The sequence below is a fragment of the Pseudopodoces humilis genome, chromosome 1 (assembly GCF_049639895.1).
Source record: "Pseudopodoces humilis isolate 2021_Gansu_Grassland_sample_001 chromosome 1, ASM4963989v1, whole genome shotgun sequence".
Lineage (NCBI taxonomy): Eukaryota > Metazoa > Chordata > Aves > Passeriformes > Paridae > Pseudopodoces > Pseudopodoces humilis.
The window spans coordinates 1,007,546-1,031,105 of NC_142200.1; the positions used below are offsets into that span (position 1 = coordinate 1,007,546).

Below are 23,560 nucleotides of genomic sequence, written 5' to 3' on the forward strand. Positions count from 1 at the left end.
GGGAGGGGACACTAGGCCACAGCAGCAGGGTATAAATATTGGCTAAATAGATTTATTTTCATACAAAGAATACACAGGTCCCCCCTGCCGGGACACCCCAACCTCAGGGGACACCCCAAGATGTCCCCAGCCACCGCCAGGCTGGCCACCACCTCAGTTGGCTTTACTGGCAGGATTTGTCCCCATTCCCAGAGTTAGATGACAACTCTGGCTCATCTCGCGGACATCCCTGTCCTCTCTGGGGCCACCGTGATGCCTGTATTTACCTACTCGGGGCACCCTGTCACAGGCCACTTTGCCTTGTGGGACACCCCCAGACTTGGTCCCCTCCACCCTTGGTCCCATGCTGAGACATGTCTGGACATTTTGGGGTCCCCTTTGTGCCCTAATACTGTGGCTGGTACAGACATCCCCTCCCCCTGCGCCATATGTACACGCTGGATAAAAGAAGAAAATACAGATATTTATAGCGGGGGAGCACAATACCCCCCTAACCCCCCCCAAAGTGTCCCCTGTGTCCCCATCCTGGTGCTTCACTGCCAGCCAGTCCTGACACCTGTACCCAGGATGGAGGTGGCCGGTCCTGCCCCATCCTGGGCCGACTGGGCTTCAGTGCCTCAGTTTCCCCATTGGTCACAGGGCTGCCATGTGATGGTGGGACATTGAGAATGTTTGGTGAGAAAGAGCCACTGTGGCCACCTTGTGGGGACAAGGACTTGGCCATGAGCCCCAGGGAACACGGGATGAAGCTGGAGGCACCTGGGATTGAAGTCAGAGAGTCCCACCTCCTGCCTCACCCCCATCACAGGCACAGCTACCCAAGGTCCTCTTTCATCTCCGAATTTGTCACGCTGCTGTCACCCAGCCCTGGGCATGGTGGGAGGTCTGGATGTGGCCACCCCACCTCCCTTTGTGGCAGGAGAGGAGGTGGCTGGGGGAGCTCCTCAGCTCAAGTCCCTCCAGCTCAGCTGCGCTTGGTGACCATCTGCCGGTCCCTCTTCTTCTTCTCCATCAACCTGGTGGGGAGCAGCAACCTTAGGGACCCTCCCCCAAGAGGGACCTCCCAAAGCCACAGGGAAGGGACAACTCACTTGCGGTTGCGGACTTCAGTGAGCTCCATGAGGCGCTCCTGGGCTGCCCGGAGCTCATCCAGGCGCTGCTGGTAGCGGGAATCGCAGCCGTTGGTGCGCTCGTAGCTGGAGACCTGGCTGGAGAGCTCGCTAGCACGGTCCCGGAGCTGCTGGATGGATGAGTAGAGATTCTCCTCATCTTCCTCCTGCTCCAAAACAAGCGTGTGAGGCTGGTGGGGATGCAGAACACCCCAGAGTTGGTTCCCCTTGTTCCAGGTTTCCCAAGCCACCTGGGCCACCTGCCTTGGCATTGATGATTTCGATGTGGATGAGGAGGGAGGCGAGCTCCAGGTCCTCAGTGTAGCTGTTCTTCAGTGGCACCGACCGGTAGCCTGGACACAACATCACAACACAAGCTCAGAAACACAGCAGGGTCTGAGCCCTTCACCATGGCCAGGACCCCAGGGAGATGATGATGACTGCAGGGGGTTTGCACTAGAAGACCTTTAGAGGTCCTTTCCAACCCAAACCCTTCTATGACTTCACAACCTTTGATGGAGATGATGAAGATGGAGACTGAAGGGCATTTGGACTGGGTGACCTTTAAAAGCTCTTTCCTACCCAAACACTTCTATGATTCCATGACTCAGTGGTGGAGATCATGATGATGACAATTGCAGGTGGGTTGCACTAGAAGACCTTGAAAGGTCTCTTCCAACCCAAACCCTTTTATGACTCCATGACTAAATCATGGAGATGATGATGATGATGATAATGATGGAGATAACGATGATTGCACAGGGGTTGGACAAGATGACCTTTAAAGGCCCCTACCAACCCAGACCCTTTTGTGATTCCATGACTATGATGGAGATGGTGATGATGATGGAAAGACCATACCTGTTTTGAGGCCCTTGACGGGGAAGGTGGCTTGTGCCAAGAAGTTGGGGTCACTGAACATGTCCTCCTCATACACCACGAAGCGGAGGAAGGCAAACTCAGGGTTGTTGATGTCAAAGACAAACTGCTTGAAGAGCCAGACGGGGTTGAAGCCGTTGTCGGCTGTGGGAGAGAGCACAAAACCCAGCCCCATCACCCACATGCCCTCTCAAGAGAACTACAGAGGGCAGAGTCAGGGCTGTCCTTAAGGGTGGGGACTTCACACGTGTGGTCCCTCACCTACAACATCTGTCTTGTTCTTGCTGTTGTCATACTCAGAGCCGCAAACCTCCACCTCCACGAAGGGGCACACAATGCTCCTCCCATTCTTAGGCAGGTGCCGGGCACCAAGGATCTGTGGGAGAAAGGCGACGAAGAGGAGGGTGAGGTCTGCCCACACCAGATGAAGAAGAACTCCCAAGAATAACAAGCTCCATGGAGCAAATATGTAGCTGGAACAAACAAGAACCACCCCTGGCTGACCAAAAAAATAAGGAAGGAGTTCCCATCTTGATGGTGACCACCTCAAGGTGGTCTTGCTGTCCTTGCACACTTGCCTGCAGTTGGACTGTGATGGGCTCCACAATCTTCAGGCTGTTCTTGTCAAAGGGGTCGAAGGTGTCATCCCTCATGATGTCTGGCTGCAGGACGTAGCCGCTGCGGCCACCGAGCATGAAGAGTGCCTGGTTCAGCTGCATTGGTTTGTCTGTGGCCGTGAGGACACAGTAGATCTGAGCGTGAGGCTCAGGGACCTCCCCGAGGTCCTTGAGCAGAAGGTCCTACCCTGCAAACCCAACTAAGAGCCCCCAGCTGTGGTTGGAGGAGGAATGAAGCCAAATTTTGTGTGAATCACCCAAGGATTGCGTGGAGATATCCCCATCAGGATGAGGACAAAGACTGGAGAGCATCCAAACCAGCCATGTCCCCAGCAGGATAAGGACAAAGTTTGGAGACATCTTTCAAACTGCCCCCTGCATACCCTTCAGGATGAGATGAAGGTTGGGGAGCATCCAAACCACCTCCTCTATCCCTATCAGCATGAGGACAAAGCTTGGAGAGATCATCCAAACTACCTCCTGTGACGAGGACAAGGAGAAGGTTGAAGCGCATCCAAACCACTTGTGTCCCCAAGAGAATGGAGACAGAAGTTGGAGAGATCACCCAAACCACCTTCAACAAGATGACCCAGGGCAGAAGCACTGGGAATGGGAATTTTGAGACAACCTTCAGGGATGAGCCCAGCAACAACCCCAGGAGCAGGACTCACCAGGCGTCTGGAAGTTGAGGGCCACAAGTTGGCTCCCGCAGATCCACATGGGCAGTGGGTCATAGTTGGAGGAGTCCAGGCGCTGTCCTTTGGGATAGATGCGGCTCAGCTGGCGGCGATTGTACTGCAGGAACTTCTTGCCCTTGCTGCGGTTGGCGTATTTCTCCGCCTTGGTCTCCGGGAAGGAGGACATGTCCCGGTAACATGCCTTGTCTGTACCAATCTCTGCAAGTACAGAGTGGCCATCGGGGAAGGAATGAGACCTGGATGGTTCCTCCCACCTGTCTCTTCCCATGCTCATCCCTTTATCCCACTTCTCCAGGACTTACTGTCCTCATCGAACGGCACTGGCCGGCAATACACGACCAGCTCTGAGAGCTCCAGGGCGATCTTCTTCCTCCGCTCCATGATCTTCCCTTCTTGCATCTGCACCAGGAAAAACAGGAGCTGCAAGTCTCCCCCCAGACTCTTCCTTTGGAGATACCAGGAACAATCTCCATGAGAAAGGGACCGTCCAGCCCCATCCTCTGCATCCCCTCACCCTGGCGTCGGCATTCTGCGTGGCCTCCCGGATCTTGGCCACCCACTCGCTGAGTTCCTCCTGTGTGTCTGCGGCCACGTCCAGTGACTGGGCTGCGTGGGACATCTGCTGGGAATGGATGGTGAAGACAAATGGTTTGGAGCTCCTCCCGTCTTTGGAGATAACTATAAGGACATCAGAGGGGGGCTTTACTCGAAGACATTCCCAACGGATGGCTCTGTGGAGCAAATGAAACCTCAGCGGTCCCGCTCCCGGGCCCCCACCAGCCCCTCCTGGCACCCCACCATCCATCAGGATCTTCCTCCTGTGAGGATCCCATTTTTTTCAATGTGTGGCTTCAGCTTTTCATGCTGAAACGTGCCCTTGGAATCAAGGGAAAATGTCCCCTGAATCATCTGGACATCCCAATTCCTCCAAATTCCCCCAAATCCATAAGTAGGGACACTCACCGACGTGGCAGGATGGGACATCGATGAAACCCTTCAGGAAGTTTCCCAGGGGGCTGTTTTCCGATGACTGCAAGAGAGGAAGGAAGAGGGAATATGGGGGAGGCCTGTGGGTTACAGGCAGCCACCATCCAGCCCTCCACGTTTGACAAATCTGAGGAAAAGAAGGGGAAAAAACACCCAGGAGCATCACCCCAAGAGCTGGGTTGGAGCAGGACCAAGAGCATCCTCCAGCCTCTGGATATGGGTCTGGGCTGGTACATCCCCCAGATTCTGGATAAAGGTCTGGGTTGGAGCAGGACCAAGAGGATGCACTGACTGTGGGACCAGGGGCATCACCCAGATTCTGGATAAGGGTCTGGGCTGAAGCAAGGCTGGGAGTATCCTCCAGTTTCCAGGAAAGGATCCAAGCTGTAGTATGGCCAAGATTATACCCAGCCTCTAGACAGATCAGGGCTGGAGAAGGACTGGGAGCATCTTCCAGCTTCTAATGAATTGTCCAAGTGGGAGTGGGGCCAAGAATATCCCTCAGCCTCCAGATTAGAATCTGGACTGGAGCAGGAGCAAGAGCATCCCCCAGTCTCAGGGTAAGGGTATGGGATGGAGCAGGACCAAGAGCATTCCTCAGCCTCTGGATAAGGATCTGTGCTTGTACAAGACTTGGAATATCCTGCAGCTTCCAGAAAAGGGTCCAAGATGGAGTGGGGCTGGCAGCATCCCACAGCCTCTGGATAAAGACGTGGGCTGGAACAGGACCAGGAGCATTTCCCAACTCCCAGAAATAGGTCCAAGTTGGAGTAGGGCCACGAGCGTTCCCCAGCCTCTGGATAAGGGTCTGGGCTGGAGCAGGACTATGAACATCCTCCAGCCTCTGGATAAGGGTCTGGGCTGAACAGCACTATGAGCATCCTCCAGCCTCTGGATAAGTCTCTAAGCTGGAGCAGGATTGTGAGCATCTCCCAGCCTCAGGATAAGGATCTGGACTTGGTCAAGGCTCCTGGGAGCCTCCAGTGTTGTTGCTCCTAGGGTCCCAGGAGGTGGCACTCACGGCCTCATCCTGCTCCTGCGCCTGGGTGCCGACGATCTCCTCCACGTAGTTGGCCGGGAACCAGAGCTGCTTCTTGCCCCCGTAGTCCCCCCGCCACCTGCAAGGGGTGAGAGGATCAAGGCGAGCGGACAGATTTTGGGGAGGGGGGGACAGGGCTGTCCCTGCTGCATGCGGTGCTGAGGGGTGGTTGGAGAAGGGGCAGGGGGACAGAGAAGGAGGCTGAGTTAAAACCCTCCAGGGTGTCCCCTCCATCTCCCGCCCATGGTGACACCCAAGTGATTGCCCTCACCAGCCGCCGTCCTGCTTGTCCACGTTGTGGATGATGGCCTGCTTGCAGAATGACAACTCATCCTCCCGTTGTGCCTTGTAGTCATACAGAGCCTTCACTGTGCACTGGGACAGAGGGACATGTGTGTCACCACTCAGCACCTGGCGCCCTGCTCAGCCCAGCCCCTCGAGCCCCATAGTGGAGTGTGGTGGCTCCTGACCCCAAATCATGGCATCACAGAATGTTAAGGTGTTGGAATAGACCTTAAAGGTCATCACATTCCAACCCATCCCACCACAGGCAGAGACATCTTCCATTAGACCAGGTTGCTCCAAGCTCCGTCCATCCTGGCCTTGGGCACTTGCAGGGATGGGACATCTACAACTTCGCTATTCCAGTGTCTCACCACCCTCACAGTAAAAAAATTCCTCCTAATATGTAAACTGAATTTCCTCCATTTTGTGTCCATTACTCCTGGACCTATCTGCAGTTCCTGACAAAAAGTCCCTCTCCAGCTTCCAAATTGCTCACAGCAGTGGGGTGGGTTTAGAGGGGACAGGAGGGCTGGAGGTGCCTGTGGTCCTGCAGGATCACCACATTCAGAGCAGATCAGGTTCTGTTTTTGGGACCCCCAATGGTTTCTCCTGGTGTACTGAAGGGTTGATCCTCTGACATTACCACATTCCCTGGGAAAAACTCCTCTGGGTTGAGTTTTCCTGTGTGTGGTCTTACCTTGCTGCAAAGGGACCATTATGGCACCAGAAGTGCTGGACCATGGGATTGTAGGATCACAGGAAAGGAACCTTAGGGCTCCAGTCCAGCCTCTTCCAAGGTCAACTCCAAGATATGTCCGGTTGCAAAAACCCCCAAGAATGGAGACTGGGTCAGCTCCAAGAAAAACCAAGTTCCCAAAAACCTCTGAGGATGGAGGCTGCACCACCTGGGAACAGACCCTAGACCTGCTTTTTAGGAGTTCCCCAGTGCAAAGGGATTTCCTTGCTGTTGGGGCAAACTTCTGTCAGGTCCCTGCTCCAGGCTGCTGTCTCTCCAGCTCCGTCCCCCACCACACTGTGACAATGCTGTCACTGGAGCTCGGACTGTCCCAAAGTGATGATGATGTGGGCTGGATCCAGCTCCAGCCTCACCTGAGGGTCAGAAAAATGCAGCACAACATCACCACTTCTCTGGTCAGCAGTGGTGGGAGGTGTGATGGATCTGGGGAAGGACCACCCAGGAACCCCAGCACTCGAACTGCCATACCCCCATCACTGACCATATCCCCAGGACACCAGCTTGGCCCCTTACCCTGGCCATCGGCATCTTGTTGGCCTCTACGTAGAAGTGGGGGGTCCGCACCTCATACAGGGCTCCATAGTCCAGTTCCTGCAAGGAGAAATTCCTGAGGGGGTCACCTGGATGTGGGCAGGGGTTATAAGGGGATGAGAGGAGGCTGAGTGGGATCTAATATCCCCTTGTAACTTGTTGGAAAAGGGAATTATGGTGGAGTTTTTAATGATCAATGATGAGTGTGGAATGAGCTTGGCTGGTTCTGATTGGGCTCCAATCGAAATTCTGGAAGACGGTGGAGCTGAGGATAGGGCTTGGTTGCACAGAACCCCCACCATCCCCACTGCTGGAAGAACTCACAGTGGTGCCCATCTTCTCCAGGGTCTCCTCGTTGATGGGGTAGCGCAGCTTCATCTTGCGGTACAGTGGGTGCTTCTCGTAGTAGCTGATGAGGTCCACGAGACTCTCGAACTCAGCCGAGCTGCCCAGCATGAAGAGCCGCCCTTCCTGCTGGATTCGGCAGTGCTTGATCTTCCCCTCCGCCCTGGGGCCAGGAGAGACAGGAGTGGGACGGGTGAGGGGTTGCTGGATCCCAGCTCCATGATGGAGGTGATGCTTGGGGTGCCACCAAGGTGACAACCCCCAGGACATCACCACAAAGAGGGTTTCCCCTTCATGACATCATCACGTGTCCCACTGTGTCACCCACAACAAACCCCTGCCACCCAGCTCAATGTCACAACAGACAACTTGTCACAGGTCCTCAGCCTGGCCAAGCCCAACTGGCCTCATGGTGGCCACACTCACCGGAAGGAGATGGCATAGGAGTTGGGTTCGCTGCGCTTCCGCACCAGGAATGCTCCATCCCGTGGGACCCGCATCAGCATGTGCTCAGCCTGGAGACGTGTCAAGCTGGCATGGTACCACCTGGCCAGGGAGAACATGGAGATGGGGGGCTGGCATCAGCATTTCGACACCCTGCTGGGGCTGGAGGAGGCTGGTGGACCCATGGGATCAAGCGGGTGGGGACTGGGAGGATCCTCACTCTTTGCTCTCATGGGCATTGGGCTGGGGGACGGGGTCAGTGAGGCGCATCTCGAACTCATTGCAGCGCAGTGGCACCTCCCGGTAGTGGCAGATGAGGCTGTAGAGGCTATCAAAGACCAGGTTGTCCGTCAGGTAGAACTTGGTGGCCCCGGCCTCCTGCCGCGAGTGGATCCGGCAGTGCTGCACCCGGCTGGACCTCCTGCCATGGGGGTGGGAGAAAGCAGAGTCAATCTGGGTCCACATCTCCACCATCCCACGCTTTGGGGCCTACCAGCTGAACAAAAATGTGGCATCTCTCCCAAAAAAGCCATTCCAGCCACCAAACCAGGCATTGACTGGAGGGTCACCCAGGGAGGGTGGGATCCTGCCTCCCTGCTGGAGCTCCTACCAGAAGGAGAGGGTGTAGTCGCCCACGAAGGTCTCGCTCTCGCGCACCAGGAAGGTGCCGTCCTTGCCGCCCGTCTCAGTGCAGTACTCGTGCAGCAGCTTCTCTGCAATCTGTCGCCCGTCACGGCCACCCCCGAGCTTGCCGTGGAACCACTTCTCCGTGAAGTGCAGCTCGTTGTTGTTGAACTCCTGCAAATTTATCCCAAAGTGGGCACTGCCACCCTGTCACCCTCCCCAGAGAGTTGTCACCTTGCCCTGTGGACATGTCCTGCCCCTCACGCACGCACCTCCTTCTGCTCAACCTCCTCTTCATCCTCATTGAACTGGTAGCGTGATGTCTCCTCTGAGTAGTAAATCTTGTTGCTTGTCAGGACAAAATAATGAGGGCTCCAGGTCTGGGAAGGAGGAAGAACATCGGTGGGGTGAACAGGAGGACAACATGGAGGGATGGAGCTTTGGGATGGGGTTTTTAATCCCTCCATTCCCCCTCACAGCATTGCAGTGGTCTAGGAGAGCCCATCCCAAACCCCAAGGTCTGACAGATCCCACTCGGCCCCGAGGGCCTCCCTTACGTGGTCGATGGGGTCTTCAAGGTAGAGAATTCCATTCTTGATGGAGTTGCTGATGTCGTTCTCTGAGTAGCTGGCAGTGGAGACCTCCTCGTACAGGTTCCCTTCAACCAGTTTCTTGTGCTGGGGGACACCCAGGGAGTGGAGCTCAGTGGTGGCCATGGTGTCCCCATGACACCAAGCTCCCAACCCTCAGGGTCACCCTCCCACAGGTGCCACCACCCTTTGATCATCTCTTGCTGCAGAACCCAACACAACTGGTGTCCCTCCTGAAAAGAGGGGTTCTGGGGTTTTGCCTGCTCCACACCTTGATTAGGATTTTCTTCTTGAGCTGGGTGGGCGAGGGCAATTCATCAGCATTGATGTCCACTGGCTTGGTGAGGAGCATGTCCCCAAAAACCTTCTTGAAGTGGGAGGCCATGTTCCTCTGCTGGACAATGCTGCAGTGGTCTTCGATGGAGAGGATGATGGGGAACCTGGAGCAAGGAGGCAGGATTGGTGGCCTCAGATGAAGGCGAGGGAGAGATTCCCAGAACTCAGCGATCATTGGGGGAGCTGGGACTTACTCAGAGGTGACAAAGGCATGCTCCTTAATGGTGTGCAGCACATCCAGGAATTTGATCTTGGAGGTGAGCGTGTGGCCGTGGTAGATGATGGGGAGATCGTCTGGGCCATCCCAGCAATCCACTGAGAAGGAAAACACCTTGGTTAATTCATGTTTGCCACCACCTATGTGCTAGGAACCATTTTTTTGAGCACCCCAATGATGGGGAAAGACCCTGTGCCACGGGATGGGGGCAGGGAATGGTCTGTTTGAAGGGACACGAGAGGTTCCAGCATCCCTGTGAAGGGCTGGTGGGACTCACACTCGATGCAGCGGCAGCCCATCCGCAGGCACCGGGCATACGCTTCCAGGGAGGACTCACTGGAGAACTGGTCTCCTGTCAGGTACCTGCAGAGGAGAGACAAGGATGATGGGATGCTCACAGATGTCCCTGAGGAATGTCCATGTGAGGAAAATTCCTTACGTGTTGTGGGATGAGGAGATCCAGTACTGGGACAAGGGGTGGTTCATCTCCTCGGGCACCACGCGCTCGTACTTAGCATCCATCACCATGTTCTCCTTGGAGAAGAGGTATGTGAGGAACTGGGGGGGGAAAGCAGAGATGTCAGAGCCTGATGGTGCTGGGGAGATCCCTGTGGGGACACTGTGTGTAGCCACCCACCTCATCCAGCTGGAAGGAGGGATCCGACGCTTCGTTGGAACTCTCCTTGAGGTAGGAGCACATGTAGTCCCGCACCATGCCCACGTCACTGGCCCAGGATTCCTGGGATGCAAACATGGCTGTTGTTAGGGGAGGAACTGGGCTGGAGCATCCCATGGGGGTTCCTCAGGCTGCAGAGCTCTCAGGGAAACCCCACCTTCTGGTCATGCAGCAGGAACTTCTGGAAGTCGTAGAGGGACACCTGGCACAGCTCAGGACGGTCCACGTTCCTGGGACAAGAAGCAGCCACCAGTGAGGAGCAGGAGAAGGAATTCGGAGAGTTCCCATGGCAGAGCTGAGGCCATCAGTGCCCATTTGCAGCTCAGCCTCCCCATGACCCCCACTCCCACCAGTCCCTCTACCCTGTGTCTGGTAGAGGCCAACACCAGCTGGAATGTGCAGTGTTGTCCGAGGATGCTGGAAGGAGGGCAGGGTGACATGTCCCTACATCCCTGGCAGCCATCCTATCTCCCATCCCTGCTCACCCCTCCTCCCATCCCTGCTCCTATTCTTGCTTTCATCCCAGCTCCCATTATTGCTCCCATCCCTTCTGCACCCATGTTCCTCTCCCTTCTCCCACCCCTGCTCCCATCCTCTCTCCTATCCCTTCCCCCATTCCCATTCCCTGCTCTACCCCACAGCCTGGCTGTATTTCCCACTCTATGGATCCAACTCTTAGCATATTGATTGGGATGGGAGCTGGAAACTCACCGCAAGGGGAAGGAGAGCTCCAGCTGCTCAATGACCTGGAAGGCAGAGGAGGGGTCCAGGCTTAGCTGGAGGGGGACACATCCCACCAGGATGGGGACATTTGGGAGGCCAGACCATGGATCTTACCGATTTCTGGGCATCAAACATCAGGTTTTTGTAGAACTGGATGAAGTGGGAGAAAGTCATCTCATTCCTGGCTTCCACTTCCTGTGGGAGATGGGGCTGGATGAGAGTGGGGCCACCCGATCGGAACCAGGGACACCACAGTGGCTCCAGCCCATGTGGGGCAGGTTGAAGAGCATAGCTGGGGTATCCATAGGGTCCTTACCACGAGTTTATCCCGCAGGAATCTCATGTTGGGAACGCGGTAGTTGACCTGGGGCAGCATTGCCTTCAGGTCCTTCACCGTGATGCTGGCAAAGGGAAAACTGGAGTCAGGGTACTGCCAGATCCCTGGATGAGTCTCAGATCCCAACACCAAGGGTCCCACCTCAAATCCTGATGCCTGGCATGGGGATCCCACCCTCCTGGCCTGTGGATACCTGAAGTGGCACAGAACTGAGGGAAATGGTGGATGTCTCATCCCGGGAGGTGTCCAAGACCAGGTTGGATGGGGCTTGGAGCAACCTGGTCTAGTGGAAGGTGGAACTAGATGATTTTTAATGTCCTTTCCAACCCTAACGATTCCATGATTCCATGTTTCTGAGATTAATTATGTGGTGCCTGGCATGAGTGTGAGCAGAGGGACAAGGAGAGGAAGTGCATCTAAGAACCAACTGGGCACTCTTAAGACATCTTTCTACTTGGAGGTGATGCCCATTCCCATAATAATTTAAGTCCAAATTCCCTTGGTTTTGGGTTTTTCCTGTCTTGGGAAGATAATTATGGGCTACATTAATGACCTGGCCCCTCTGGCACTTCCGGGTGGTCCAAAATGTGGCACTGGAGATGGGTCCCAGTGGTCCTCACAGTCACAAGGATGTGACCTGTACCCAAATCTCTGATTTTCGGTGCCTTCAAACATCCCAAAAACCCTGGTGCTACCTTGTACTGCAAACCTGCCTAACTCAATCTCCATATTTGGGATGCAACAGGGGGAATATGATCCTGTCCAGCTGAACCCACCGTGCTGGTGGCTCACCTGCCTTCCCTTGCCCGGTCCATCCCATCAAACTGCTTCCGTAGCCACCTGGAAAGGAAAGGATGGATAGTGCTCAATCCCAAAGATGACCAAGTCCAGGGAAGGTTTTCTTTCCCAAAACAGGGACCAGGAAATGGGATCTGCTGGTCCTTCCTCACCTCTCGATCTGCAGTGGGGTCTGGGCTCTCTGGGTGTCAGCCACCAGCCAGTTGAGCCCTGTTATCCATAGGTTGATGTCCTCCTCGCAGAAAGCTGGTGGAGGAAGAGGAAGAGGAAGAGGAAGAGGAAGAGGAAGAGGAAGAGGAAGAGGAAGAGGAAGAGGAAGAGGAAGAGGAAGAGGAAGAGGAAGAGGAAGAGGAAGAGGAAGAGGAAGAGGAAGAGGAAGAGGAAGAGGAAGAGGAGGGTGATGAGGCTGGGATGGGGATGAGGGGTTGTTGGGAAGAGGACCCCAAAGATGAACACAGGGAATGGGGAGGGACCCAACGCACCGGCCACGCTGAGCGTCCGCAGTCTGAAGTCCATCCCGTAGAGGATGATGAAGCACATGGTGAAGTCCAGCTTGCGAGCGTCCTCGGGGTAGCGCTCGAAATCCCGGGAGTTCTTCCCCAGGCGGATCTCCTTGATCTCCCGAATGTCGACTGCAGGGAGAGAGGAACATGAAACTGTCCTCGGCCACCACAGCCTCATGTGAGTGGCTCAGGGAAGTGGGAATTCCATGAGAACATGAGTCCTCTGGAGAACCATGTTCCCAGGATGGGATATCCTCAGGAGTGTTTGATGGAATTATGGGTGCTTGTGGCCATGTGTCTTTGAGGGAGACACATCTCCAGTGTCCTCCAGTGATGTGTGATGGCACCATGGGGATGGCATATCCTTCAGGGAACTGTGTTCCCAGGATGGGATGTCCCTCTGGCACTGCCCATTGGAGTGGGATGGCACCAGGATGCCACAGCCTTGTGTCCTCTGGGGATCTGTGTCCCAGGATATCCCCAGGATGGGGTGTCCTAAGATGTCCCCAGGATGGGGTGTCCCTGCAATGCTGCTGCAGCTGAGTGATACCACCATGGATGCCATGGCCACATGTCCTCCATGGATCCGTATCCCAGGATGTCCCCAAGATGGGGTGTCCCTGCAGTGCTGCTGCAGCTGACACCACCATGGATGCCATGGCCACATGTCCTCCAGGGACCCTTGTCCCAGGATGGGATGTCCCTGCAGTGCTGCAACAGCTGTGTGAGAGGACCAGGATGACAGCCACATGTCCTGCAGGGATCTGTGTCCCAGGATATCCCCAGGATGAGGTCCCTGCAGTGCTCCTGCAGCTGAGTGACAGCACCACGGGTGCCGCGGAAAAGTGTCACCCAGGGATCTGTGTCCCAAGGACAGGGTGTCCCTGCAGCCCTGCTTCCATGCACCTGATGGCCCCCATCCCTGTGTGTCCTCCAGGAACTCATGTCCCCAGGACGTGGCATCCTGACAGCACTGCCCACTCTATTCCCAGATTTGTGGCTGCCACGCATCCTCCAGGCTCATCCCACCCCATCCCAACCAGCAAATCTCCAGCCACCTTGTTCTCCCCAAGCCAGACCCTGCGCTGGGATAGGCTGAGCTTGTGTTTTCCTTGGAGAACTCTTCCCAAAAGTGGCAATTTGGAGCCCCGGCAGCCAGGACCGCAGGGCGTTGCTTTCCTGCTGCTCTGCTCCCTCATTATCCTGCTAAATAAAGCTCCAACAGCGGTGGCAGGGCCGGGTTTCCGGACCACGCTCTTCCTCACTGCTATTCCACCAAGGGAGATTTCCAGTTTTCCCAGTGGACACATCCCACTGGGAGCAAGAATAACATAATGTTAGGAACAACACACAAAAGTGTTCTTGATCCCACAACCATCACCCCCCGGGCAGGTTTGTCCTCTGGGAATGATACCGGAAAGGGCTTTGTGTGACCCAGGGCGGCCGGACCACCTCGCCAGGGGTATTGTCCTGACAAGGAAATGGGTCATTTCCCGGAGAATTTCCAGCCCGGCTGCGTTTCCGATGTGGTGGTGGGGAAGGCTGCAGACGTGCCTTGGTGGAAACCCTCAGCCGAATCCAAAGGGGGGATACAAAGAGGAAAGAAAAGCTGAATGCAGGAAGGAATAAGGGATGGGGGAGGAATCGGGCTGATTAAGCAAGAAAAGAGGGGAAGAATAGTTTTTCTTGGCGGAAAAGCTCCAGAAAACAGTGGAGGCTTTATCCAGCCTTCTTTTGCTGGATGACCGCAAGCCAAATTTCATGGATCAGGGTGGGATTTTAGCACAAGTGTACCACACAGGAGCTCTGCACCCTGGCAGGAGCTTTGTTTTGGGACAAGATCTCAAGGAATGAAACTCTGTTGTCTCTGCATGGCTCCTGTAACTCGGAGCAGAACCCCTTCCATAAGAGCAGGCAGATTTTGGGGATAAGAATGGGTTTATAGATTAAAAAGCAGCCACTTGACCCCAAACCTGCCCATCCACAGGGTGCTAGGGAGTGGTGGGAAGTCAGTGGCTACCAGGGCTTTGCTAGCAAGTTGCAATGCTGCTATGCTTGGATTTAACTCCTCCAGGATCTGGCCTTGCACCCGAACTCTGGGTGTTGTTCATAATTCCAGGATGGTTTGTGTTGGAAGGGTTCTTAAAGACCATCTCATTCCACCCCCTGCCATTAGGAAGGGACACATTCCACTATCCCAGGTTGCTCCAAGCCCTATTCAACCTGGCTTTGGACACTTCCAGGGATCCAGGGGCAGCCACAGCTTCTCTGGGCAACCTGTGCCAGGGCCTCACCACCCTCACAGGGAGGAACTTCTTCCCAATATCCCATCTGTCCCTGCCCTCTGGCAGTGGGAAGCCATTCCCTGTGTCCTGTCTCTCCATCCCTTGTCCCAAGTCCCTCTCCAGCTCTCCTGGAGCCCCTTTAGGCACTGGAAGGGGCTCTGAGGTCTCCCTGGATCCTTCTTTTCTCCAGCCTGGACATTCCCAGCTCTCCCAGCCTGGCTGCAGAGCAGAGGGGCTCCAGCCCTTGGAGCATGTCCATGGCCTCCTCTGGACTCACTCCAACAGCTCTACATCCTTCTGCTGTAGCACCCCAGAGCTCTGCAGGTGGGGCTTCACCTGAGTGGGGTAGAGGGGCAGAATTCCCATTTTCCTGCTGCCCACGCTGTGCGACAAACCCAGGACACAGAGAATTTCTGGGCTGCCAACAGCAGTTTTTCATCCACCAACACCCCCAAATCCTTCTTCCCAGGGCAAATAGCCCATTCCCATGAAAAACCAGGGGAAGAGGGAGCGGCGCGGAGCTGCACAATACACCCGAGCAGCAGCTTCCTGGAAACCACATCTGCAGCGGATTTGCCTCGATCCTGTCAGAACTCTGTCTCCAAACTCCTCCCCGCATTGTCTCCATTGTCCCGGGCGATTAAAACACTCTGGAAGTCGGTTCCAGCTGCGAAAATCCCTTTTCTTTTCTAATGCAAAGCGAGCAGCGTGGTGCAAAAAAAGATTTGGAATGGCGGGGAGATGATGGAGGAGCAGGTTCTGCCCAGTGGGATTTTATGGATACTGAGAGCCTGGGAGATTTTTTTCAGGCATCAGGAGGGACGCAAAAGGGTTGGAGGGAATGGTTGTGCCGGGAATTCCTGCTGGCCTGGGCACCTCGGTCATCCCTTCTTGCAGGATGTGGCAACTCAGACCCTCCTGGAAGGGGAAATTGGGAGACCGTATCCTGCCGAGATCCTGTGGTGGGGTTTAAAACCTGGAACAAAATATTTCCTCCTTGTCGAACAGTGAAAAATCCCAACTGGATTTTCATGCTCCCCAAAAGGTCCTAATTCTAATTATTTCCTATTAACACGGCTGGAGGTGTCATCAAACCACCTCTTCAAAATCCTCTTGGATTTTTCATGCTGCCTTCACCCTCCTTTCCTTTAGTTTCTTGTAAAGATCCTTTTTTGGGGGCTGTTTTCCACCAGATTCCTTGTGCTGGGAACTGGGGTCTGCTGAGGGCGACGAGCTGGAAACCCTCCAGGAGGAGGTTAATTTTGGAGGCCATGCTCCAGGCAATCCCAGGCATGGACACACGGACACGTGTCCAGAGGCTGCTTAACAAAGCGTGTAATTATCCTGGGGGTCCAGGGGAGAGCCAAGATCTGTGTCCTGGCCCTGACAGCTCCTAACAGAGACATCAGCACTTCCCACTAATCCCTCTCCAAGCGGGATGCTGGCTTGAAGGGGAGGATTTAGAATGGTCTGGGCAGGCATGAGGTCTGGGAGATCCTGATACTTCCATAAAATCACAGAGAGTGGGAAGAGAAGGATGGACCAGAGGGTGAGGATGCTGCAGCGCGGCACCAGGATGAGGATTTCTCCCACCCCAGACTAGGAAAAGTGAATGGTGGGACAGGATGGCAGGATTGCACATTTCCAGAAGGATTTTCCTCCTCTTTCATCCTTCTGGATGACCTTGGAGGATGCCTACTCATTCCCATGGGGGGAATTGGCTGTTGTATGGGAAAAGACAGATCTTAAGGCTCCAGAGGGGAAACTGAGGCACAGCATCATGGGCAACCTGAGATCCTGACCTGGCAGTGCATGGTGCTTCTGGAAAAAAACAAGGAGCTGGAAATGCATTCTTTCCGTGATGGGATAACAAGCTCTTCTCCATGAGGACCTAAAATGCCTCTTCAAAACTGGGTGCCCTTCCTCCCATCACCTCCTGCTCCCACAAATCTGCTCTGGTATCCAGAAGGTCTGGACAAGCACGGACCCTGTTTGTGCCTGCGCTCAGCTCCAAGTGCCACCCTCCTTTCCCTGGCTCAAAGCCGGAATTCCGCCTTGGGATCAGCCCCTCCAAGCAGTGGCTGAAGCTTCCTGGGGATTTTGCTGGATTTTGCCCAGAATCAGCAGCGGGTGGTGATTTATGGCGGGGTCATTGGTGACTTTGGGGGAGCTTCTCCAGGAAAAAGGCACCTCCCAAACCTCCAGGGTGGGTTTTGCCATCACCCAGGTGATGTGATATCCCAAAACTGAGCTCCTTCCCTGCACAGGGATGTGGGATGAGGTGATGGTGTAGCTCCATGGCACCCCACCCAAGTTCCATCCATTGGATTTTTTTAGCTCAATTAAAGCTTTGAGGTAACAAGCACCAAGACATGGAGCCCAAACAATTCCCAACAATGTTGGCAGAATGTCCCAAAAACCTCCAAACCACCGGTGAATCCACATGGAAGGGTGATTTTTATGGATGCTATGGTGGGGTTTTGGGGTTAAAAGCACCATGAACAGGAACAGTGATAATCATTTCTTTCCCTCCTTGCCAGGGAGGACATAAAACCCGGGGATGAAATGGAAGCAGCTTGATCCCACAGAACAACTTCCAAGGTGGGATGGAGGAGGCGAGGGTTGCTCAGCCCAGCAGCTCCTGCTTTTATGGGAAGCACCCCATGGCCAGGCACCCTGGACGGGTGTCCTGGTAGGACATTCCATAGGGATGAACATCCCACTCTGGTAGGACATCCCCCTGTGGCCAGGAATTCCACAGCCAGTCACCCCACCACGGTGGAACACTCCACCACATCCAGGAACCCCACAAGCAGTCACCCCACCACTGTAGGACACTCCACCAAGCCCAAGCACCCTATAACCAGTTACCCCACTCTGGAAGGACATCCCACCACAGCCAGAAACCCCACAGTCAGGCACCCCACCACAGTGGAACATCCTGACATGGCCACAAACCCCACAAGCAGTCTCCCCATGGTAGGACATCCCAACACAATAAGGAATCACACAACCCCATCACTGTAGGACACCCCAACAGACTCAGACACCCCATAACCAATTACCTCACAACCATAGGATATCCCACAAAATCCAGGCACCCCAATATCTCCAGACACCCCAACACATCCAGGCACCCCACAATAAGTTCCCCCACTACAGTAGGACATCCCAACACACCCAAGCACCCCGCAACCACTTACCCCACTGTGGCAGGACACCCCAACACGCTCGGAACACCCCCAGCCAGTCACCCCAATACAGCTCAGCATCCCACCAGCACATCCCCAGCCCCCCAACACCACTGCCACCGATACTCCTCTCCCACCCCAATCCTCCTGTCCCCCCCAATCCTCCCTGTCCCCCCCAGTCGTCCTTGTCCCCCCGATACTCACTGTCCCCCTCCACCTTCTCGGGCGTCCGGCTCCAGATGATCTGGCGCGTCTCCAGCTTCACCTGGAAGGTCCTTCTCTCCGGCCTCTGTGACTTCTTCTGGTAGAACAAGGTGAGGACGGTGCCCATCTCCAGGCAGCGCAGGATCCTGCCCATGTCCCCCGGCTCCATCCTGGCGTCCTCCAAGAAGCCATTGACGCTGTTGAGCCTGGCCATGGACATCTTCACTGTTCGGCCATCGCCCGGCGGAGCCGCACAGCCGGGATTGTTTCATGCAGGAGAGGACGGAACCAAAGGGCCGAAAGCTTCCCTGGGGATTTTCTGGGATCGCCCCGGGCGTGGGTTTCCTCTACGGACGAGCGGAGCACGGCCAGGACACGCAGCCGGGATTGGCGACAGAGGGGAGGAAAAGGCCGGGCTGGAGGTACCGTGACCTTCGTGTCACCAAGGCTGGATCCGGCCCTGGCGTTGGCATCCAGCGGCGGTGGGAAAAGATGGACAACGCCGGCCTTGCTTGCGGTTGAGTTTTTGGACGTGGGGAGGGAAAATCCAGCCCCTCCCCCACCCTCCCCAAAAAGAACACCCCCCTCACCTGCCAAAAAAAAAAAAAAACAAAACCAAAAAAAACCCAGCCCAACCAAGTCACCCCAAAAGTGATGGAGGCAGCGTTGAGGTGGCAAAAATCCTCCCTCCTCCCCCCGGCCTCCGGGCCGAGCGGGGCCGGGGTTGGGAATGGGGTGCGGCGAAGGGGTGTCGAGAGGTGTTTGGGAAGCCTTGGGGAGCAGCGGGATGGCGGTGGGAAGGGATGCGGGATGCGGGGATGGGGTGGTTGGTGGTGGGTGGGGAGGTGGGATTGGGGGTGGGGGGGAGGGGGTTCCCACCGTCCGCCCGCCCGTCCGCCCCTTTTTTCCCTGCTGCTTCTTAATTTCGGGCTGATGAAATGGACGCCCGGAGGAAACTGCAATCACACATGGCCGGAAAGAGATCAGAAAGGAATTTAAAAAAAAAAAAAAAAAAAAAAAAAAGAGAAGCAGGATCTTGGAGAAAGGAAAATACGACCCGGGGTGGGGTGGTGGGGGGTGTGGAAAAGACGGCTGAGGGTGACATCTAGAGGAATTCCAGATGGGAATCGCATTTGGGGGTGGGGGGGTATCCCAGCGGCTGGGGGGGGGGGGGGCACCCTGGGTGCCTGGGTGGAAAAACGGGGTGTTTTTTTCGGGGAAAAAAAGGGTTAAAGGAAAGCAGCTGCCGTGGGTTTCGTTCCTGCCTGTCCCTGCTGTGACGCTGAGCTGGGAATGAAGCTCCAGGAATGACCGGGATTGGAGTCATTTGTGTCACGAGTTTTGTCCAGCCTCAACTCGATGGGAAGGGGCTGGGACGTGCAGTGTGAAGAAACATATGGAGAGAGGGGGGAAGGCAGCAGGGCACAGAGAATGGGTGTCACAGTCCCTGGTTTGCCCCTTTGATGGATTCTGGGTAGGAAAAGACCACTGGTGCTCTGGGAATTTTGCAGGAATTTGGGGGAGGCAGAGAGTGAGGGATTCCTTCCGGGCTCCATGCTTTGGAATTTGGACCGCGAGGGGATTTTGTGGTGCTGGGCTGTTCTGGGGAATATTTGGGATCCTAGTGATGGATGCTGCAGGAGTGCCAGTGATGGACATTCAAGAACTTGGGGATCCCAGTGATGGAGGTTCAGGAATCCAGAGATCCATGTCCCAGCCTCATCCCACAGTGTGGGCAGGGGGAGAAGAGGGAATTCTGCCTCTCTGTCCTGCTCAGATGAGACCCGCCCCCCCCAAAGAGCTTCGTCCAGCTCTGGGGTCCAACAACAGAGTGATGTGGAACTGCTGGAGCAAATCCAGAGGAGGCCATGGAAATGCTCCAAGGGCTGGAGCCCCTCTGCTCTGGAGCCAGGCTGGGAGAGCTGGGAATGTCCAGCCTGGAGAAGGGAAGGCTCTAGAGAGACCTCAGAGCCCCTTCCAGTGCCTAAAGGGGCTCCAGGAGAGCTGGAGAGGGACTTTGGACAAGGGATGGAGGGACAGGACATAGGAAATGGCTTCCCACTGCCAGAGGGCAGGGATAGATGGGGTATTGGGAAGGAATTCTTCCCTGTGAAGGTGGAGAGGTGCTGGAATGGAATTTCCAGAGAAGCTGTGGCTGCCCCTGGATCCCTGGAAGTGTGTCCAACGCCAGGTTGGATAGGGCTTGGAGCAGCCTGGGATAGTGGAAGGTGTCCCTTCCTATGGCAGGGGGTGGAACTGGATGCTCTTCAAAAATCCCTCCCAGTACAAATTGTTTTGTGATTCCATGACTCCAGTGGGTCTGGATGACCATGGAGCAGGTTTGCACCACCCACCTAGCAGTGGCTCAGTAAGGATTGGGATATTTAGGATTTTACCCCCTTGAGGGTTGGACTTGCAGAGGGAGGGATCTTTCCACTGGCTGCCTGCAAATCTCTGCTCTCCCAAAGAATCTGAGGATATACAGGGTGGAAAGGAGATAGTGAAAGGAATTTATTTTCCTTGCTTTATCTATGAATTAACTTCTGTTTCCCCCCCTCCTCTGGAGCAGAATAAGCTTTTGTTCATGTCAATAAGCTGCAGAGATAGTGGCTGCTTGTGTTTATGTTTTCCATTTCCAGGCAAATCCCATCTCAGAGTCCCCTGAACACCAGGCTGGGAACTGAACATCCCAACTGGAGCGAGCTGCGGTGGATGGAGGATCAGAATAGAAGGTTGTTTTTCCACAGGGGAATGAGCAGCCAGGGTTTGGCTTCTGATGTCCATCCAAAACACGTGGGTGGAGAAGGAATGCTCTGTTTTCAGTCAGCAATGGAATCACTGGTTTAATTTTAGCCTCTCCGGAGCAAAGCTCAAAGGAAGGAGATCCCGGAGCAAAGCAGCCTGGAAGGGGCAGAGCAGCTGGAGTCTCCATGTGGCCCTCAGGAGTAGTGGTGTACCCCCAGACTGGTGCTGCTGAGCACCCAAAATTCATGGTTCTTCTTAAAAACCCGGATGTGACTCATCTGTGCAGGTCAGGGGAAGCATCGGGACATTGTGGAGCTGTCGGGAGGACAAGGAGGAGCCATGGATGTGCCAAGCTCCATCAAAAGGTGCCCCACCAATACACAGGGAGCTTCAGTGGGTGAAATGGCAGGAAAAATTGGTCCCAGGAGGAATCAAGCAAGTTGAAATCCCTCAGTAACTTTTGGGTGTTTATCGAGATCTGTTTTGCCGAGTGGTGCCGCCCACAGAACTCCAGAGATCGAGCTGGGAGAAGAACCAAGTCAAAAAAAAACCTCAGGAAGGTCTCAAAAATTCACCTTCTTCCTGAACATACTTCCCTCTCATCCAGGGCTTGCAAAGGAGCATCGGATGCTGCTTTTCCCTCAGCTTTTCCAGCAAAAGCCACGGCTCGGATTGTCAGGAACAGTTTGTTTCCCCTCTCTTTGCTGCTGTTGTGAAATTTCCTGAAACCAAAAGGATTTGAAAATGTTTTTTGCAAGGAACACCAGAGAGGCAGGACCTGCAAGGTGGGAATTTTGCAACAGCAGCTGGTGGCGTACCTGTGTTAAATTGGGATAAAACCAGATTCCTGGATGACCACACGCTCCTGGAAGAGCTCTGCTGGACAATGCTGAACATCCAAAACGTATTCCCAATCCAAATATTTACAATTGGCAGTGTATGGATTTATTTCTCAACTTCTCCAAGGAGGGAAAAGTCCAAGGCCCAAGCGGTTGGGGAGTAAAGTCCTCTCCCCTTCACAGCTGAAGCTGGATTAATATGGGTATTTTCACATGAACAAATATTTTTGGGAATTCTGCCATGGTTTCCTGGTGGATTGATTCTATCCCTTGGAATTGGCAAGGGAAAAGCCATGTTTCCATTGCCAGGATTTGGCGGAGTCATATCAGAATCATGGAATGGTTTGGGTTGGAAGGGACCTTCAAATTCATCCAGTTCCAACTCCTGCCATGGGCAGGGACACTTTCCACTATTCCCAGGTTGCTCCAAGCCCATCCAGCCTGTCCTTGGACACTTCCAGGGATCCAGGGGCAGCCACAGCTTCTCTGGGAATTCCATTCCAGCACCTCAATATCCCATCTATCCCTGCCCTCTGGCAGTGGGAAGCCATTCCCTGTGTCCTGTCCCTCCATCCCTTGTCCCAAGTCCCTCTCCAGCTCTCCTGGAGCCCCTTTAGGCACTGGAAGGGGCTCTGAGGTCTCCCTGGATCCTTCTTTTCTCCAGGCTGGATATTCCCAGCTCTCCCAGCCTGGTTCCAGAGCAGAGGGGCTCCATCCCTTGGAGCATTTCCATGGCCTCCCCTGGATTTGCTCCAGCAGCTTCAGGTCCTTCTGCTGTGGGGGACCCCAAAGCTGGGTCCTGTGAGTCCCTGTGGTCACCTCCTCTCTCAGTAAAGGAAATGCATTTTGCCGTGGGATGTCACAGCCCCCAAATTCCCCTTCCCACAGAGCAGAGGATTTAGGACATTTCTGGATTAATTGATTTGTAGCTGAGGTTTTTGATCCATGGTTGGTCTTTCTGCCTCCATGGAATTGCCAAATGAACCATCCTGAATTCAGTGGATGAACACAAAGGAGAAAGAAGAGGATTTGCTTTCTGTCCCCACTTGAAATACCTTGGAAAATAATTCCTGCTGGGAATGATAGTGATGTGGAAGTGCAGAGATCATCCCTCTGGCTTCTCCCTTTCCCAAACACACGGATTCAGCTCTGTGTGCGGCTCCTGCCCTGGCAGCGCCACCAGAGGCAAGAAACATCCTCAAAACCCAGACACCACAACAAAACCCCAGCATCCACTTGATAAATGACAGCAGCTTTTCCTTTAGGATCCTGCAGCCATTTATTTTCCTGTTACTGACATTTTCTTCTCTGTTTTCCATCTAGCCCAGGAGAGATCTCCTTCCCTTGAGCCCCGCTCCGGAGTCCTGCTGTTATCAGCAAAAAAATGTGAGTTGTGAGTTTGTTTGCCCTTGGGAAGCACTTTTTTTTTCCCCCCATTGGTGTTAAAATAGGAAAAACTTTTCAGAGGAGAAGCAAATTTCTTCAGTGGTAAATAATTGCTGAGCTCCTCTCAGAGCTGGGGCTGTGTCCGTGGATTTCTGTAGGAATGGGAAGAAGGGTTTTTAGCAGGGCCTGGAGTGACAGGATGAGGAATTTAAACAGAAAGGGGAGAGGTTCAGATTGGAGATAAAGAAGAAACTATGAGGATGGTGAGCTGCTGGATCAGGCTGCTCAGGGAAGTTGTGGATGCCCCATCCCTGGAAATGTTGAGAAGAAGAAGGGGGAGAAGGAGGATGCAGAGGAAGAGGAGGAGAGAAAGATGGGAAGGAGAAATAGAAAGGAGAAGGAGAAGGAGAAGGAG

General features: G+C 54.5%; 1 protein-coding gene across 1 annotated transcript; it reads right to left on the reverse strand.

Annotated features, from left to right (window-relative positions):
- Positions 1–36: 36 nt before the first annotated feature.
- On the reverse strand, positions 37–19,024 carry LOC102100949 (1-phosphatidylinositol 4,5-bisphosphate phosphodiesterase gamma-1-like). Its single transcript, XM_014257612.2, has 32 exons — positions 18,176–19,024; positions 12,475–12,624; positions 12,145–12,238; positions 11,987–12,034; positions 11,174–11,258; positions 10,972–11,052; positions 10,846–10,880; positions 10,292–10,364; positions 10,096–10,197; positions 9,898–10,016; positions 9,736–9,821; positions 9,436–9,556; positions 9,177–9,345; positions 8,873–8,992; positions 8,588–8,695; positions 8,302–8,489; positions 7,912–8,112; positions 7,674–7,793; positions 7,227–7,410; positions 6,885–6,962; positions 5,601–5,704; positions 5,312–5,408; positions 4,267–4,333; positions 3,818–3,981; positions 3,606–3,702; positions 3,277–3,501; positions 2,567–2,715; positions 2,250–2,364; positions 1,971–2,132; positions 1,374–1,462; positions 1,092–1,276; positions 37–1,016 (listed from the first exon to the last, which is right to left on the reverse strand). Exons 1-32 carry the CDS (start codon positions 18,393–18,395, stop codon positions 965–967), a joined length of 3,888 nt encoding a protein of 1,295 aa, XP_014113087.1. The 5' UTR covers positions 18,396–19,024; the 3' UTR covers positions 37–964.
- Positions 19,025–23,560: the final 4,536 nt, after the last annotated feature.